The sequence below is a fragment of the Vidua chalybeata genome, chromosome 2 (assembly GCF_026979565.1).
Source record: "Vidua chalybeata isolate OUT-0048 chromosome 2, bVidCha1 merged haplotype, whole genome shotgun sequence".
NCBI classification, from domain to species: domain Eukaryota; kingdom Metazoa; phylum Chordata; class Aves; order Passeriformes; family Viduidae; genus Vidua; species Vidua chalybeata.
In genome coordinates this window covers 15261951-15278724 of record NC_071531.1, presented here as the reverse complement: position 1 = coordinate 15278724, position 16774 = coordinate 15261951, and the positions used below count along the sequence as shown (strand labels likewise).

The 16774-nt window shown below is 37.4% G+C and overlaps 1 protein-coding gene across 4 annotated transcripts in view; it reads right to left on the bottom strand.

Moving 5' to 3' along the window:
- Positions 1 to 16774, bottom strand: part of SH3KBP1 (SH3 domain containing kinase binding protein 1) — a 210228-nt gene that overhangs the window by 98350 nt on the left and 95104 nt on the right. For all 4 annotated transcript variants that reach the window (XM_053935584.1, XM_053935585.1, XM_053935586.1 and 1 more), the window contains one exon: positions 5305 to 5411. In XM_053935584.1, coding sequence (XP_053791559.1) covers positions 5305 to 5411 — 107 coding nt within the window. The remainder of the gene's footprint in view (positions 1 to 5304; positions 5412 to 16774) is intronic.

The window sequence follows — 16774 nt, the reverse complement described above, 5'->3', positions numbered from 1 at the left end:
TAATCCATCTGGAGGCACGAACTCAATAAAATTTGTTACCATGCTATTAAAACAAAGTGCTTTCAGAATTTATACATTTATCTCCTGATTTATGCCCAGCATTCATGTGCTGAACCAAACAATCTAAAAAGAGGAGGGCTTCATTTAGCAGTCCATGTCCCTATGCTGGAAAAGAAGTTCTACCAGCAGCTACCTGCCAGAAAATCTAGGACTGCCACAGCTGCTTGCTTACACCTTGCTATATAATTAATAGGCTAAAGTTGTTGAATGATTAAAATGTTCAGCTCTTTGGAATCACTGACCTGAAGTGTATTTCCAATAAATTCCTCTATTGGCCTGTTCCACAAGATGTTCTACAGCCTGCACCTTTGCCTATTAGGCTGCCAGATTACTCACAGCTTAGCTAAGGCAAATGAGGGAAGCTCTGAGTTAGGAAAGGTTTCAAATGGAAGAAAGTCTCTCTGGATCATAACAGAGTCTTTCTGAGCTGTTGAAACTAAAACACAGTCCCAGGAATAAAAGCAATGCCAGAAGCAGGCAACAGGAGAGAGAGAGAAACTCAAGGTCAACAGATTTTCTTTTGCTTTGAGAGAACTAGAGCACAGAAAGCAAAGGGAAAAGCTCCCTTAGTTTATAAATTCTAATGGAAAACACTGAGCTCAAAGGACAAAAGCAATCACATGTTGAAAGGAAATTAAAAACACAGATTCCCAAGAGGCAAAATAAACAAATCACATCCATTGCCAAAGGGAAAATAAATTTTGGAAGCAAGACCTCAAGAGAAGATGGTGCCTACAGTGCCACTTGATGGCTTATTCTGGGAGTGCATTATAAGAGAGAGCCATACCCCTAAGGTGTCAGCTATCCCTTGGGATTCTGGTACAGCAGAATATATCTGGAAACTGTTTGATAACTCGGGTGCAGAAGGTAAAAATCAAAAACTGCACAAGTACTTTGTACTAGGGAATCTTTTCAGCTTCAGGTTTCTTTATTTTAAAGTATCAAAATGTGCTTTGGGAATTTTTGTGTGTTTGCTTTTGTGGTTTGGGTTTTCATTGGGTTTTTTTAATATCATCTTCTAAACAAGAAACTAAGGGACTGTGAAAACAATCATGTAGAACTTGGATGACCTTATATGGACTCAGCAGTACTTGCACCCTTATTTCCCCCCAAAAAAGTCCCCTACCACATAAACTAACCAAATAAGAAGTAGTCATAGAAAGCCTTGTGATCAACCTGTGTAGAAGAAAATCTGGAAAAACTGCCACAGCATTCCACAGAAAAGTAACTGAGAGATGTGAAACCCCAGCATTCATTCCCAGCTGTTTTCTTGCAATTTATACATCTCTAGATTTGTGGCACAGACCATTCCCTTCACTACTGTTAAATATTCATTCCCCTTTCAACTCTACAGATGCCAAAAGAAGTCACTGTAATAAAAGTCCAGCTCAATCCCCAGATGATCTTGTTCTTGGACATGGGTTGCATCACTTTGTCTGAAAACAAGACCAAAAAACACCCATCCACTAATCTTGCAAATAAGAGGCAACAGATTTGTCAAAATTCAGTTTGCATTTTTATAACTTCAAAACAGTTAGGATTTGATCAGGTAATATATGGCAATGTTACCTAAAAGTCAAATAAGCTCAGTGATTTTACAGAAGGTCTCAGTTAAAGACTTGTGAGCTTAACTCCATGCACTACACATTGCCAAAAAGCTGTCTTAGCAGGAGGAGGCCAAAAGGTATATAGCAACATAGTGACAGAGTAATCCCAAATGCAAGCAGCCTCAGAACTCTTGAATGACGTGCCAAATGTCCTTACTCTCATGCTACAGGTTAATTATCTGGCATCCCATGAAAGTGTAAGGGTGAAACATAATTGGAATTCAGATATCTGCATTTAATAAGACAATTAGTTACAGTTGTATTTTAGAACAACTGTAATTAGAGTTAGAGCTAATGAGGTAGGAAAATGACAAGCAAAAAGCTATCAATCACACAATAAATGTGAACATAAACAATGATAAAAATGCTTCTCATGTTAGTTTTAAATGTACTTTTAATTTAAGTCTGTTAATTAATCTCTCATGGGTATCAGTGTCTCTGTAGTTATGGAAACCTATTTTAGTGACAAGCATTTTATCTATTGTGTTGAATGTTTGATCTTATTATAATTAATTTCTAACTGCTTAGGACAAATAGGAAGAAACTGTGAATTCTGAACACACACAACCTCTAAGGATATCCATCTGGTGACAAGTTCAAAACTCACTCTTGCTGTTGTTCCAATCCACTCTACAGCCCCAAATCACTTCTGCCACAACAGGAATTTCCCATTTAACCTACCACTACTACAGGTACAAAAACCCCTTTCAAAACATCTTATCCCATCTGTTGGCACCAGGAAGAAGGATGATCTGGGTACCTTTGGATGCTATTACATATGGAGAGGAAGGAGAAGGGAAGACATCCTCATCTTCAGCACATCCCCATGTGATATCAGTGTAACCTATTTTCCCTGGGAATCTGGGGAAACACACTTGGACACTGCTGGAGGCATCTGAGACTTGTGCTCCCTCCTGTCAACCCTGTGCTGGAGGCAGTGATCTTGAACAGGCTTGAGAAGGAGCAGAACACATTTCTTTAATAATGAAGTCCAATTAGCTTTTCTTTGTAAAAGGAAAAGCTTAGTGAGTTGTTCAATCAGAAGCAACATTTTAATATGCTTTTTTCCCTCAACAACTACATGGAGACATATAGATGGTATTTTGACCTAAATAATACCAGTTTTATTTGCTGTAACTCAGTTAGGAATCGATTTATTTTCAACTAAACAGAAATGCATGGAGATTTTAAAATATTAATCCAAGTCAATTAAACCAGTGAATTCAACTGATACAGCTTTCTTAGGAAGATACAAAAAATACTATCTGTGGGAATCTGAGACCTATTCATGAATAAAAAGATGGGATAAGAGAAAAGAGCAACTGGAAATGGAAAGTGAATTACCATTCATGTTCCAATTACACTGAACTGCTCTAAATAATGTGGAAGAGATCATCCAGTTTTTAATCCTGAGTAATGATAAACAAAACCTGTATTTTACAAGAATGATCTCAAATTGTTGCCTATGTGGAAAGGCTTTTCTCTGGTTCTTTGGGGGGCTTTTGTACAATAACAGAGCATGACTTTGGCCTTTGCATAAATAATCCTCAACTTTCACAACTGAGGAAGACATTTTTTAAACAATAAGTTGCTCACATCAAATATTTATCATTTGAAATAAGAAGCATTGTATAATGACAAAACCACTATGAATTCTATTCCAATGCAATGACTCTTTATGCAGCATTACTTAAACGCAGAAGAGTTAACAATTAAATAAGCACATCCATTGGTGCAACTTTCTGCATCAAATAAAGTTCCTGTTTCAAAAGAAACATTCTGTTATACTTTTTCGAGGAATTAATACTATTATGATAACAGCAGAAGAGGAAGTTACAACAAGTGTTCAACATTAACTGCTTGGTATCAACCATAATGGAAAATAAAGGTCCCACAACAATACTTTCTGAAGCACTGAGAATTTCTACTGAATTTCCTATTTTCCCTGTTCCCCCAGCTAATCTATGTTCACCCAAAAGAGAAACCCAAGTGGGTTTCAAAAAACATGACCTTAACTATAAGCACACACATGCAAGTACATGGAATGTTTCACTTCTATAGTTCTACATTTTTCAATTTGAATGCTGGTATTTTCAGTCTCTTTTGGATATAAATAAATCAGGTATGTATAATTATGTTTTTCAAATTTAAAAAAAGACGAGATACATTCCATAAGAGATGCCTAGTGTGTCATCTAAATTATTTAATCATATAATTCATTCAGTAGAGTTAATTTGTTGGCTGGATACTAGGAAAAGGTTTTATTCCATCAATTTACTCTTAAAAGACACAGACTTAAAACTTTTAAGTAGTATTTGTGTGGCTGTGTGAGGTGAAATATACCTCAAATTGCCCAATGAAACCATTTCATGTGATGTCATGAAACTCATTGCAATATGGAGTTTACATTATGATCAAAATATGTTCTTATAACCTTGAATTCCCCCATTACAAAACTGCTCACCGACAGAATAAGGTCGGTTAAGTGACACATCATGTCTGATTCCAGGGGAAGAAAGATGTGCAGAATTGGTGTGCACGGTTAGGTTAGAGCAAAACCAGTGATCACTAAGCTTCTTACATTCAGATGTGAGAATTTAATCTCTTATAAGATAATGCTGGATGCCATATAGATTACAGTAGAATTTATATTCTTTTCAAATTGACTGCTTAAGTGACAGATGCAGGAAAAAGTAAATTAACTACATATCCTAGACAAGAAAATGAATGTTGAATTACTAACTGCTGAGTCATGGCAGAGAAAAAAATCTTACAAATAAATGATACAAACTGCAACACACATTATGTTGGCTGCCTGAGCAGACTAAGGTCTTCTTTTTAAAGCTAAGTAAATAAGAATAAATGAGTTTAAATGCATTCTACTTAAAGGATGCATGTTATCATTTTGACTTTGGTCCTCATGCTAGCAAGAAGATATTTGTAAAATCTCTAATGGAACACTGAAGGTATTGGGAGCAAACATCATTTCTTGATCCTGCAGCCAGAGTCACCCATGCAAAGAAAATCTCTGTCTATTTGTCCAAGCTTGCATAATTTATTCCCAGCTCATGTAATTACTTTTCCACATGCAGTTATAACCAAAATAAGTGCATCTTGAGTCTCTAAATATTTTGTTGGGGGTTTTTATTTGGTTTTAGGGGTTTTTAAAAAACTAAGACCAAAATAAAATCCTTAAAATTTGCTGTCAAAGATGACAAAAGGTGAACTCAAGTAGAGATTCAAGTAAATTTGTTAAATGTGTTTAACTTTGCAAAGGTAATTTTTCCTTGTGGCTGGCTTACTAAAACTGCAAAAAATTTCTTCTGCTATAATCTTTGGTTCTTCAGAGATATAAACTCAAGAGCTCTGTAACACAGACTTGGAGCTCTTTCCCTGAACAGAACTCTGAAATATCAACTGATGCAAAACCAGCAACAAAAATGCTACAGGGGAAAAAAAGTCACAAAATCCATAAGAAAATAACCAACATCCCCTAATCCCCAACAGTAACTCAAATCAGACAAGTCAGCATAGCTGAGAAGAAAAATGTCTGATTTAAATTATGCACTGAGGAGCTTAGCATGCACAAGACATGTCAGAAATGCATGTATGTATATTCAATTAAACATGTGCTCACCTCTCCCACAACTTCAATGATGTCGCCAACTTTTAATTCCAATTCGTCTTCATTTTGAGGCATGTAACTGAAAGCCACCTGACATCTCCTTCTTCTATTTCTCTCTCCTGAGGGAAATGAAGGAAATTGGGAAATCATAAAATGAAAATAAAATTCCATGCCGAACACAAGCCAAGATAAATTTAATAAAGATGAAAAATTATTCTTTGAGCATTGTTATTAGAATATGAATGTATGTGATACTTAGTCTATCTGCCTATATTTAACTTACAAAAAGAGCCAAAATTTAACTAATTGGGTTTCCTAATGACAGGCTGGACAAACGTCACCCAATGGATCTTTCCAGGTGTATTCACTACAATTTCTCTTCTAGGCCAGTGCTCTATACACATGGTAAATAGGCAAATCCAGAAACTAGAGGGATGGGGAAGGGCGCCAAAGCTTATAAGGAAATAAGCTCTCAGCTGTATCTTTTTGTTCACAACTCTTTCACAGGTGTACAAATAACTCATTAACCATTCTTTATATTTTTTTCACAGAATCATATAACTGCTTAGGTTGGGCAAGGCCTTTAAGACTGCTTGGTTCAACTGTTAATGTAGCACTTCCAAGTCCACCACTAAACCATATCCCTAAACTCCACATGTCTTCTAAATACCTCCAGGAATGGTGACTACACCACTTCCCTGGGCAACCTGTTCCAATGCTTCACTTTCTGTGAAGAAATTTTTCCTAATATCCAATACAAATGTCCTTAAACACAACTTGAGGCCATTTTCTCTCATCCTGTCACTTGTCACGTGGGAGAAGAGCCCAAATCCTACCTCACTACAAACACCTTTCAGGTGATTATAGAGAGTGGTGAAGTCCCTCTTCAGACTCCTTTTCTCCAGGCTAATCAATCCCAGGTCCCTCAGCTGCTCCTCATTGGACTTGTGCTCCAGACCCTTCACCAGCTCTGTTCTCTTCTCTGGACATACCCCAGCACCTCAATGTCTTTCTTGTAGGGAAGGGCTCAGAGCAAGGCATTGATCTGCTGGCTCATGTGTCTTCTTGCATCCTCATTCCCTGTGACTGGAAGGACAGAGAAGAATACTGCTTGTGCTCCTGATCCCTCAAGCAGGTGTCCCAAGGCCATGAATATTCAACCTCCTGATTGCCCTTAGTCTGCTAGCTTCAACTTTAGCACTGCCTACCTGAGAAATCAATAATGGACAATAATCTGAGGGCTGTACCAGGGTAGGAACTTTCCATCCACACCTCCAACCCTGGCCCCAGGGAGACTGCAGAGTTTTCAAAGAAGTGGGTCCTGTTGGCATGTCAGACCTTCTGTTCCCTTCAGAAGGCAGTATTCCACAATGGTGACCTGCCTCTTTTTTTTATTTTTTTACGGTAGCAGTTTGAACAAAGGGCATAGGCTGACATCACCTTGGTGACATTTCCATGGCAGATGAACCACTGTCACCATTGCTCAGTTCCACTTGCAGAGCCTCACACCTGTTATGCCAAGGCACCAGGGAGGTGGGGCAGTCACAGAGATACTCCTACTGCAACAGGCAAGAACTCACACTTATATACCCATGCAGATGTATATATGTGTGTGTGTGTATGTGTGTGTACACACACATATTTGTAAGGTGCACTAATATTAGCTTAAAGAAAATAGAAGGAAAACCATTGCAATTGGGTTAGTAAGGTTAAGACCAGCTAATTTTGATAATCAGTCAGACACTGGAAATTATGTTAACAACAATGTTTCTCTTCTTTTGGATGTCCAGGCTGTGAATCCATAGATTTGAGTACGACCCCTCACTTGACACTTCTGCCATCAGAGTTTCAAGAGAGATAAGTGAAAATACTCTGCTCCAGAGGTTTATTTGCCAGACCTGCTGGCTTACGTGTAATTATAGTCGTATGAGTTGAGAGAGCTTCCCTAAATGAAGTTGCTAAGCTGGCTGCTTAGCCTCTGTCAGCTGAAGTACAACTTGCTGATACGAATCATGACTGTGTTGGAATGTGATGGGGGAGCAGAAGGTAGGAAGAGAGAATTTATTCAAAACACAGAATTCCCTGACTATTCTCTCTTCTCTAGAAGGTGTGCATTGTATAAACAATCCTATTTCATATAATTTATATACATGTATCCACACAAATATATAAAGGCATTCAACACAAACAAATCTATTTTCTCTTATGCTATTTCCCTTAACTGTTAAACATGCTCAACATACACCAAAGTTGAAAGTGTAAACACATTCCAAGCATGGTCTTAATCTGAAATTAAATTACAGAAGTAGATTTTCTGATGAGTCTACTTTTTGTTCTGCAACATCTATTGATAATCATTCTCTTGAGTGAATAGTGATAAAAAAGTTACACAGTTTTTTCCCTAATCTATTAATTGAAACTAAAGGAAGAAGGTAGAAAGGAATCCACTAATTTTAGCTTTCTGACAATATTTTTCACAGCCCCTGCAATCCTGCATGAGTGCCAGCTTTTTGAATGTTAAAATTAATACCTTAATGCAGTGTAACTAAACTCACTCAAATTGGCTCTTGTTTCCACCTACAGATGCCTACTCATTCTTCACCATCTAAACTAAAATGGTCCTAAACTGACAACTTTACACAGCTGCATTCCAAATAACTTAAATGTAATAAATACCTTCTGTATTGAGGACTTTTATTGTGCAAGAGAGGCTGGTTATTTCCCCTAAAAACAGCATTCCCACTATGATTTCTAACATCAAGTAGGAACTGATATGCTGATGTTTCCTGATGTGACAGATGCAGTTGTCATCCTGTTTAATAATAAATATCGTGTGATTCTTTGGAGAATATTTTTGAGAGTAAGAAATAAACACAATTCTGGATGTTAACAATGCAGCTGTATGAATCCTTCCCCCTCCCAATCCATAAAGTTATTTTATTACTATATACAAAATCTAGTGAAAGTCTGCATTTATCTCCATTAGTCTCCTGGTTGTCTCACTGCTTAGTTGTTCTCTCTGATCTAATGCAAGACAACAGACCCAGCAGTGAATACCTCTGGTTTTAAGGAGAAGGTGCTGAGGGTCCCTGTGTGCATGCTAATGCTTGGTGCACTTGAGAGCAACACGAGATGTGTGAAGGGCTCTACAGTCCTTTTTCTACTGGTGTGGCTGTAACAGACTAAAAGGTCTAAAGTTAGGTCAAATGGAAAAAGGAATTAACTTATATTTAGAAGTTTGAAACAAATAAGCAAACAAATCTTTGAGGGCACAAATCTAATTTGTGGTGTAATCTAAATGGTGTTTGAAGGAGACCACAAAGGAGTTTCCTCCAGCTGTAAACATGCAAGAGAGAGCATCATTTCCATATATTTAAATGGTCCTCTGGCATTAGCAACAAAGACAACACATTGGCATTCAATGCTTACTTTTGTAAGCGGCATCAAGAGCTGAGGCAATGCTACACAAAAAATCACACTGGCACTTATGTGCTGCCATCAGCCCCAGCAAAGGCCACAAACTGACAGCTCATGATTAGCTGAAAAGCACACAGCACCACCAGCAACTGTAGAAGCAACACAGTTTGGAAGTAAACTATTTCTAAGTTAAATGGAATTCTGAAATCCAAACTATCTATTTTTTTTTTTAATTTAAAACCTCTGTCATGAAACAGACATTTATATAAACATGTGCATGTGTGAGTGGGTTATATGGTGGTTTCTGTAGAGTCTAATTTTCCCTGATGCCAATGTCTCTGTAGCCTATTCTGTTGCTCTATTAGGACAAAAATGACAAGATGAAGAAATTTCCTGTCTTACATTTCAGATTTTCCTGCACATGGCATTATCTGCCCATCAGTCTCAGTTGGACTTTCAATTCTTCCATCTTTAAAGCTGTATCTGTAACTGGGGCAACTGCAAAGGAACTGTGACTGGTTCAGTCAGTGTCTCCTGGCTAGACAAGCTGAGCTTTGATATGGTTCAGCTAGAAACTAGTTCTAAATTTAATGTGTAAAAAGACAAAAGGCAACTATTGCATAACTGAAGATGACTTATACACATATAGGTGTATAGATTTTAATGGTACAGCTGTTTTGCACAGCCAGCCTTGGTGCTTACTGTAGCACCTTTTTTTTTTTTAAATAACTGAATTTTTGTCTTGGTTTAAGACAATTGAAAGGGGAACGCTCCAAAATTTTAGAGTTTTAGCTAATTTCTTTCCACCAATAAGCAGAAGCAAAATATGAGTTATTTATGACAACTGTATCAAAATGCACATGTTAAGAAAATGGTAGGACTACAAACTTCCTTCCAAAAGTTATATGCTTTTAAGAAAATTACCTAATTAAGAGCAAACAGCATAAAAAAAAGTTAACTTTTTTATTGCTTTAAGTGTATTGAAGATAGTGTTATTAGACTTCAGAAAAAGTCTTAGTCCTATTAAATTCTAATGTGGACTCTGTCACTATCTTCCACAACACAAGGACTCCATCCTCTTATACCCACCCACTAGCAAAAATACCATTTTGATTTAGAAGGCACCAGGATGGTCAAGTTTCTGTTTCCTTCTTTTCCTGGAGGGCTTTGGCAGTGTAATCCTGACCTGTGGTTTGACGTGTCAATTCCAACTCTCGCATCATCCACATGCTGTTAAAAGGTGAATGGCTTTGGATGGATGACAAAAAAAAACTCCTGCTGAGGTCTCTTCCCTGTCTAGCAGAAAACAGAACTAAGATGGGAGAGAATACTGGGTGGGGAAATACATATTTGGGGTGAAGATGTGTTTGTGGGAAGGGGTTGTTTAGTTTAGGTTTTGTGATCTCATTTGAATTTGCGACAATGATATGCCAGAAAAGAGAAAGATAAACTGAAGGTGAGGGGAGGCAGAATATCTGAGGTGCTTCCAATATTCTCTCAAATGGGTTATGTAAAGCTGCTGTGTTTTTCTCCAGGCAGATGAACTGGGAATTGCCCTGCTTTGACATGTGCAACTAAATCACAGAGACTGCAGGACTCCATTAAGCACAATTAAACCACAATGCAGTATGGCATCACTGCTAGTAATGTATTACTCTGAGTGTGTTAATGTTCTACTGTTACCCAGGAGTGTTTTCTCTTGCTAGACTCCACAGCAACACTTCCAACTTTCAGCCATCTGGCTGCTGCTCTGGATTTTATGGCCAAGATTTGTCTGTGAGGAACCTGAAAGGCTGGAAGACACCTTTTTTTAGCACCATCTCATTTTAACACGTATGACCTGTCAGAATAACAGCAAGCCTCATTGTTCAATTAATTTATTCTTTTGTTATAAACATGCAGCAGTAATCAGGCCTTTTAATGGGTATAATTCTTTTGCATAACAGCAGTAATTAACTGAAGCAACTTACAGCAAACACATAGTACTAGTGGTCAAAAGCTTTTAGGAGAAAATCGTAAATTAACTAAGAAGTTAATTCCATATGCCACAGCTGGAGCCAGGCTTGTGCATGTGACAGACAGAGCCACAATACTAGTGAGGCTGAGATCACCACTTAAGCCTAACCCAAAGCAGAAGGAAACATTAGATAAATAACTGTAAATAAACTCAAAGGACACTTCCAGAGTTCAACCATACACTGCCAACATTTTTTCTTTCTTAATCTGAAAGTATTAAAATGCACATAAATGGAACAGAAATTTAATCAAGAATGCAGTTAAATCATCACTAGCAAATTAGACAAAGCAACTCCAAACTAACAGGAGCCCTAGGACCTTGTATACAGGCTACATACTTTGCCATCTAACTATAAGAAAGAAAGTGTAAAATACAGTATTAAACTGCATAGTAAACTCAACCACAGGCAAAACTGAAAATGTGGTTGTTTATCAAATATACTAATTCTAGTGCCTGTACCTCTTAAACTTCATCATGTAAATAGCTTTAAAAATACTGCAGACAATAGATATCTGTAACAATAAATTAGCTTTTCTAATGAACAAGAAGAAATATACAAACCTGAAATACTCTTTATTGGATGACAGACCAAGTTTAAAAATGCAAGAACAGAAACACAAGATTTTCAAGTGGCCAAACAGGTCTTTTCTCTTTCCATTCTCATTGCATATACGTCATGTTATCCTGGGACAATCCCAAAAATTTCATCCCCTTAGCTAAATTTTGAGATTGTGGCCAACTACTTGGGTCTTTGCTGCTTTTTTGTATTGATCTCTAGAGAAAACATTTGAATAAACCAAAAGCAAACATGAGTTACTGTTGCATCTTTGCCATTTCTTGTATGTTCCATCACATAATTCACATAGCTTAAACTGCCTGTACACATCAGCACTTCAAACATACAGTAAATGAAATAAAATAGCTCTAAATTGCAAAACCACTGTGCATATTCAGTTTTTGTTATGTTCTCCTCACTATAACAAAGGCACCTAAATTAAACCACGTGGATTCCTACACAGTAATCTCCAAAAGTATTAGCTTTATACTACCAGCTTGCTGTCTTGAAGCTGACTTCTGGCCAACTTAACTAAAGAGTAAAATTCACAAACACCTCTAAAAAGTATGACTTTTTCTTAAAGCTGCTAACAACTCTGCTACTTCATTATAAGACACCAGTGTCCATGCTTTTCAATAGATTTTCTGTAACTCTATTGATTTACAGAAATGTAATGACATTTTTGTCATGTAATGACAGGTCTTACTCTGTAATGACATTACATTGCAGGTCTTACTCTGAGCTCTGTTAGATCAGTTTCAAATAAGCCTCTCTTAGCAGGGGAAAAAACCCACCATTGTCAACATTTTATTTTCATTACAACAGGTAACAACATACGTTAAACAAATGCATCAAGAAATGCTGAAAAGATGCAAAAAAATACAGAAATTCCTTTTCTGCTTGCTGCAGTCATGACAGCTATTACAAAATGAACACATGCAATAAATCAACAACTTAACAAAAAACAAAACTCTTTTTCATATTTGGCATCTAGGACATCAGTCAGAATTTTAATCCAGAATTGTGTTTTCCTCTAGAATATCTGTACAATCTGTTCATTTTGCCATTAAAGGCAACAAAATTAAACAAAAATTAGTAACACATCCACAAACAGCAAACACGTCACTTTCCAGTTCAGCAGTGCTCCTAAAGCCTAGGAAACAACATTAAATTTGCCTTAAAACACAAGCCCAGACAAATCCTAAATTCTAGAAAGCTAACACTAGGAAGCTAAGAGATGCCCTGGTAAACTGGGAAAATGATTCAGCCAGTCTGGGCTAAGGGTCTCATTCTGCAACACGGACCCTGAGACACTGAGCAGTCACTTGGAGCACTCAGGCGTGTGTCTCCCATGGCAATTAAGCCATGACATTTCAAAAGCTTGTGGAGAGCAGAGCTTTGGCAGGACTCCTCACTGGGCTGGGGACACGCTGCAGCTCAGCATGCAGGGTTATACAACTACCTGTCCTTCAGCTCTGCTAAGAGGAAAAGGCCCCAGGAGGAGCCCTCAATTGCACTCCTCATGTTCAGATTGGTTATTTTTTCTCAGCTACCATCATGAAAACATTATAATCCAAAATAGCCTGCTGTCTTAAAGGGCATGTTATGCTACACTTTAGTATTTGAGGGTTGCACAAGAATGCAGGAATACATGTCCAGAACAGCAATAAACAAATATGATAAATTGAAATAAATAATTCTTCTTGCTGCTGCTGGCCCTCTACCACCCCAGGCACCATTTGCTCTGTGATGGCTGAGGAGAAGGTAGGTTTCCTGAAAGGCATCTCAGTAATGAAAGTGAAAATTAACATTCCTTGTCCCACAACTTCAAAAATTAACATTGGCACAGGATCCACACAGGATAGTTCCCTCCACAAGTGGAGGAGAAATATTTCTGTATCAGATGTGATCAGATCAGATGTGTATCATTATCCTCCAAAACTGAGCAACAAATTGAAAAAAAGAAACAAAAGGCTGTTTTGGCAAGTCAGCCTACATATAAGAGTGCAAGGGGAGAAAAGCCACCTCAGGCAAGCTTGGAGAAAAAGAGGAGGCAGAGTTTTGCAATACCTGCATCTAGCCAGCTCTGCAGCATTTTCAGTTTTCTGGTCATGAGAAACTCTGAATGCCACAGAAATTTTCCCATATATTTTCTCTTGTTCTCATCAGTTAAACAAGCCTCTGTGGCATTTATAAGCATTCATTTTTACTAAAATAATGAAATATTAAGAGTGAGGGCTCATGGTAAGAAGGCTGCCAGCAATTTAGTTTTTTAATATAGTGTCATTTTCAAAAGATGCCACAAACAAATCATGTTCTTTTGGTCTTCATCCTTTTATTTTTTTGAAAAGATTTTAACACATTCAAAAAGCTGTAATTTACCAAGAGGGTTTAATCAAAAATGCCAAAAGATATAACATACAATTCTGCCATCAATGCCTTGTAGTTTTAGTTCTCATGGAAAGCAGGTTTTATTCCTCAAAATCCTCTGCTCCTCTGCTATAGCCCTGAGTGTAAGGGATTTCCTTGACTGCAATAATTAATGCTAAACCAACAACATTAATCCAGCATAAATGGAAAGCCAAAACCACGGAGCATCTTACAACCTCAAGAAAAGATACTGGTCCAAAGTGGGCCAATAACAGGCCCAATGCGCTCAACTCAAACACTTTTTCACCCTACTTACATACAACACCCTACTTTCCCAGTTCTTTTCTCATTGTTTCCTTGACTATTCTATTTTCCTGCCTGAATAAAAAAGCCCCTCAAATCCTGCAAAGATGCATTTTTGTCTTTACAATAATGAAATACACCAATTTAGAACAACAAGGATGCTTGGATGATAGAGATACAGTCTATTTATAAGGGCAGAAAATGATGGGAGTGAGTTTGAGTAATACATGTATCAATCAAAGTGCTTAAAAATGTTAGTACAAGAAAACATTCTCCTGTAACTTCTCTTCCATAACTAAAAGCAACCACTACTAAGGTATGGAAAAATAAATGCACACAATTTTTTGTAATATACTCCTCGTGCTTTATTACCCACAAGATTTACAACTACTACATACTTTTCCAGTAACATATTCCCTGTTCTGCATTAATATTATTCAATGTAGAGATTAAGACTGTAGGATAACAACAGTCATAGGTTTAGCCTTATTTTCCAGCTGTGTATACAGTCAGAGATATGCATCATCAGCCTACAATTCTATTCCATCAATTTGAAAGGACATTTTAAAATGCTTTTCATTTAAGCATTATGCACACATAAGCTTTTCTAAAAACCTTGCTGCAATCTCAGCCCACTGATCATTCATGACTTTAAAGACTTTGATATTTATTACACAAAATGCAATAGTCAAACTTTATAATTGCTCCATTAGTCACTGGAAGCACTGCCTTGTCTCAATGTGGTGTTCACTCTTGTCTAGAGGCCCAAGTACACACTCTGGTGTCAACACACCCCTCTTCAGATGTTGACGCTACAATACTAGAAACAACTTTACTCAAGAAACCTTCTTGATATAAAGGGAAACAGGAAAGCCCCTAACCAGAAAAGCAATTGAAATATGGCATACTAACAGGTAAGACAGCAGCCAATGACTCCCACAATACTATGGGATCAGCAATTTTTACAGCCCTTTTATCATGTGCTGTTCATCACTACTTCAGGTACAAATATCCAATAAAATCTTGCTTTAAAGAGATCAAAGATTAATCAGCTTTTTCTGATTAATCTGTGGTGCTGTTTGGGGAAGGGGAACAGGTGAACTATGCAGCTCCCATTGGCAGCCCTTGAATGATCAAGGAATTTCAACTGACTTTTCCCAGCTATGTCCCAGTCATGCCTTTTATTCAGCTGCATTCCCACAGCACAACTGCAGCCACAGACAACTTCCAGGCTAATGCTCATATTTGTCCTCAGGGCTAGAATTATTTTCTATGTTGGGAATAGCAGCAGCATGTTTGCTTACAGAGCTACTATGAGCCACACCATATCATGATACAGTCATTTGTAAATATTAAGTCATCTACTAATATCAGTCTAAATATCTCCACAAAAGCCAACACCTGGGAGCTAATATGAATACTGGCTGTTCTCATCAAGTGTGTGCTGCTTACATTATTGAGTAACAAAATCCAGAAATATAGAAAACTTTATTTAAGCATCTAGCAACACCAAAGAGGAAGAAATTACAAAAGCAAGTCTATGATTCCATATCTCAGACAAAAATATCCAATCAAGCACCTCACAAAAGATTATGCTGCAAGGAAAGATTGACATAATTATTTTTAAGGCTTTGTGTAATTCAATATCTTTTGCCTTGCAAGACAGCAAGCAAAATATCTGATAACTTAGTTGCAACTGAGATGATTCATACATTTTATTTACAGAAATAGCCCTTTAAGTAACTTATTGCTTAACGTTTTTATCTTGGCATAAAAAGTGCTCTTAGACCACTTACCTAGTTTTGTCATTCTGTGGTGTTCACAGATGTTTAGTATCTTACAACCCAGTAAGAGAAATGAAGCCTGCACTAAAACTGCAATTTAAACAACATTTTGTAAAGACAAAGAAAGCATTTATACTTAAAAAAGAGCACACTAAGGTAGGATGATGACTCTGCAGCAACAGGCAAAAGCAAACACAACACTGTTTTATATCCTTTTCCAACAGATGAAGTTTAACCCAGAGCTGGAATGACAGCAAATCTGATGACCATTTGGCCTTCACTCTGAGTGTAAACATGCTCTTGTAAATCAATTTGCAATGGATATGTATGCATGTAAAAGACCTCTGAACTCCACATAGCTTAGTGAACAAAGCTAAATTTGTGTGTGGAAACAGAGGAAGACAGAGAGTCCATCTAAGTTCAGACCAACACTGCAGTACAGAACTTAGTGCTTCATGGCGACACATTTGCTTGCAGACAAGCATGGAGTGGCTCTGCAAACATGGCCCTTTGGTACTTTCACAGTGCACTGTATTGGCAGCCACTTCAGAGCCCTCAGTCCTTCAGTTTTCACTTCAGTTAGCACAGAGATACACATAAATGATAAAATATTCACCAATGTATCTAGCCTTTCTCTTAAAGAGGGAGTATATCAATAATCCCTTTTGAGTCAGAATAATTACTTCAAATCTTATTCTGTTTCTGATACTTTAAATGCAATGTCTTTTCAATGTAGAAACCCACAAAGAATACACTGTCATGTTTGTTTTGGGTTGCAAAGCTTTCCTTGTAGTCTCAGTATTCTTAAAGTATTCTTTGGCATCTTCAACACAAACCTAGGGGGTAGAACTTCCCGATCCCTAAAGGGATTAGCATATTAATGCAAGAATCCCACCTAGTGAATAGTGACTGCAGAGAAATGGTCCCCTACTAAAGCTGAAAACAGACTGCACTGAACTAACCTTGAAAGATTTCATACCATTAAAGATAAATGTCCTTTGAAATTCAACCTCACCAGAGATCACAAAGTTCTGC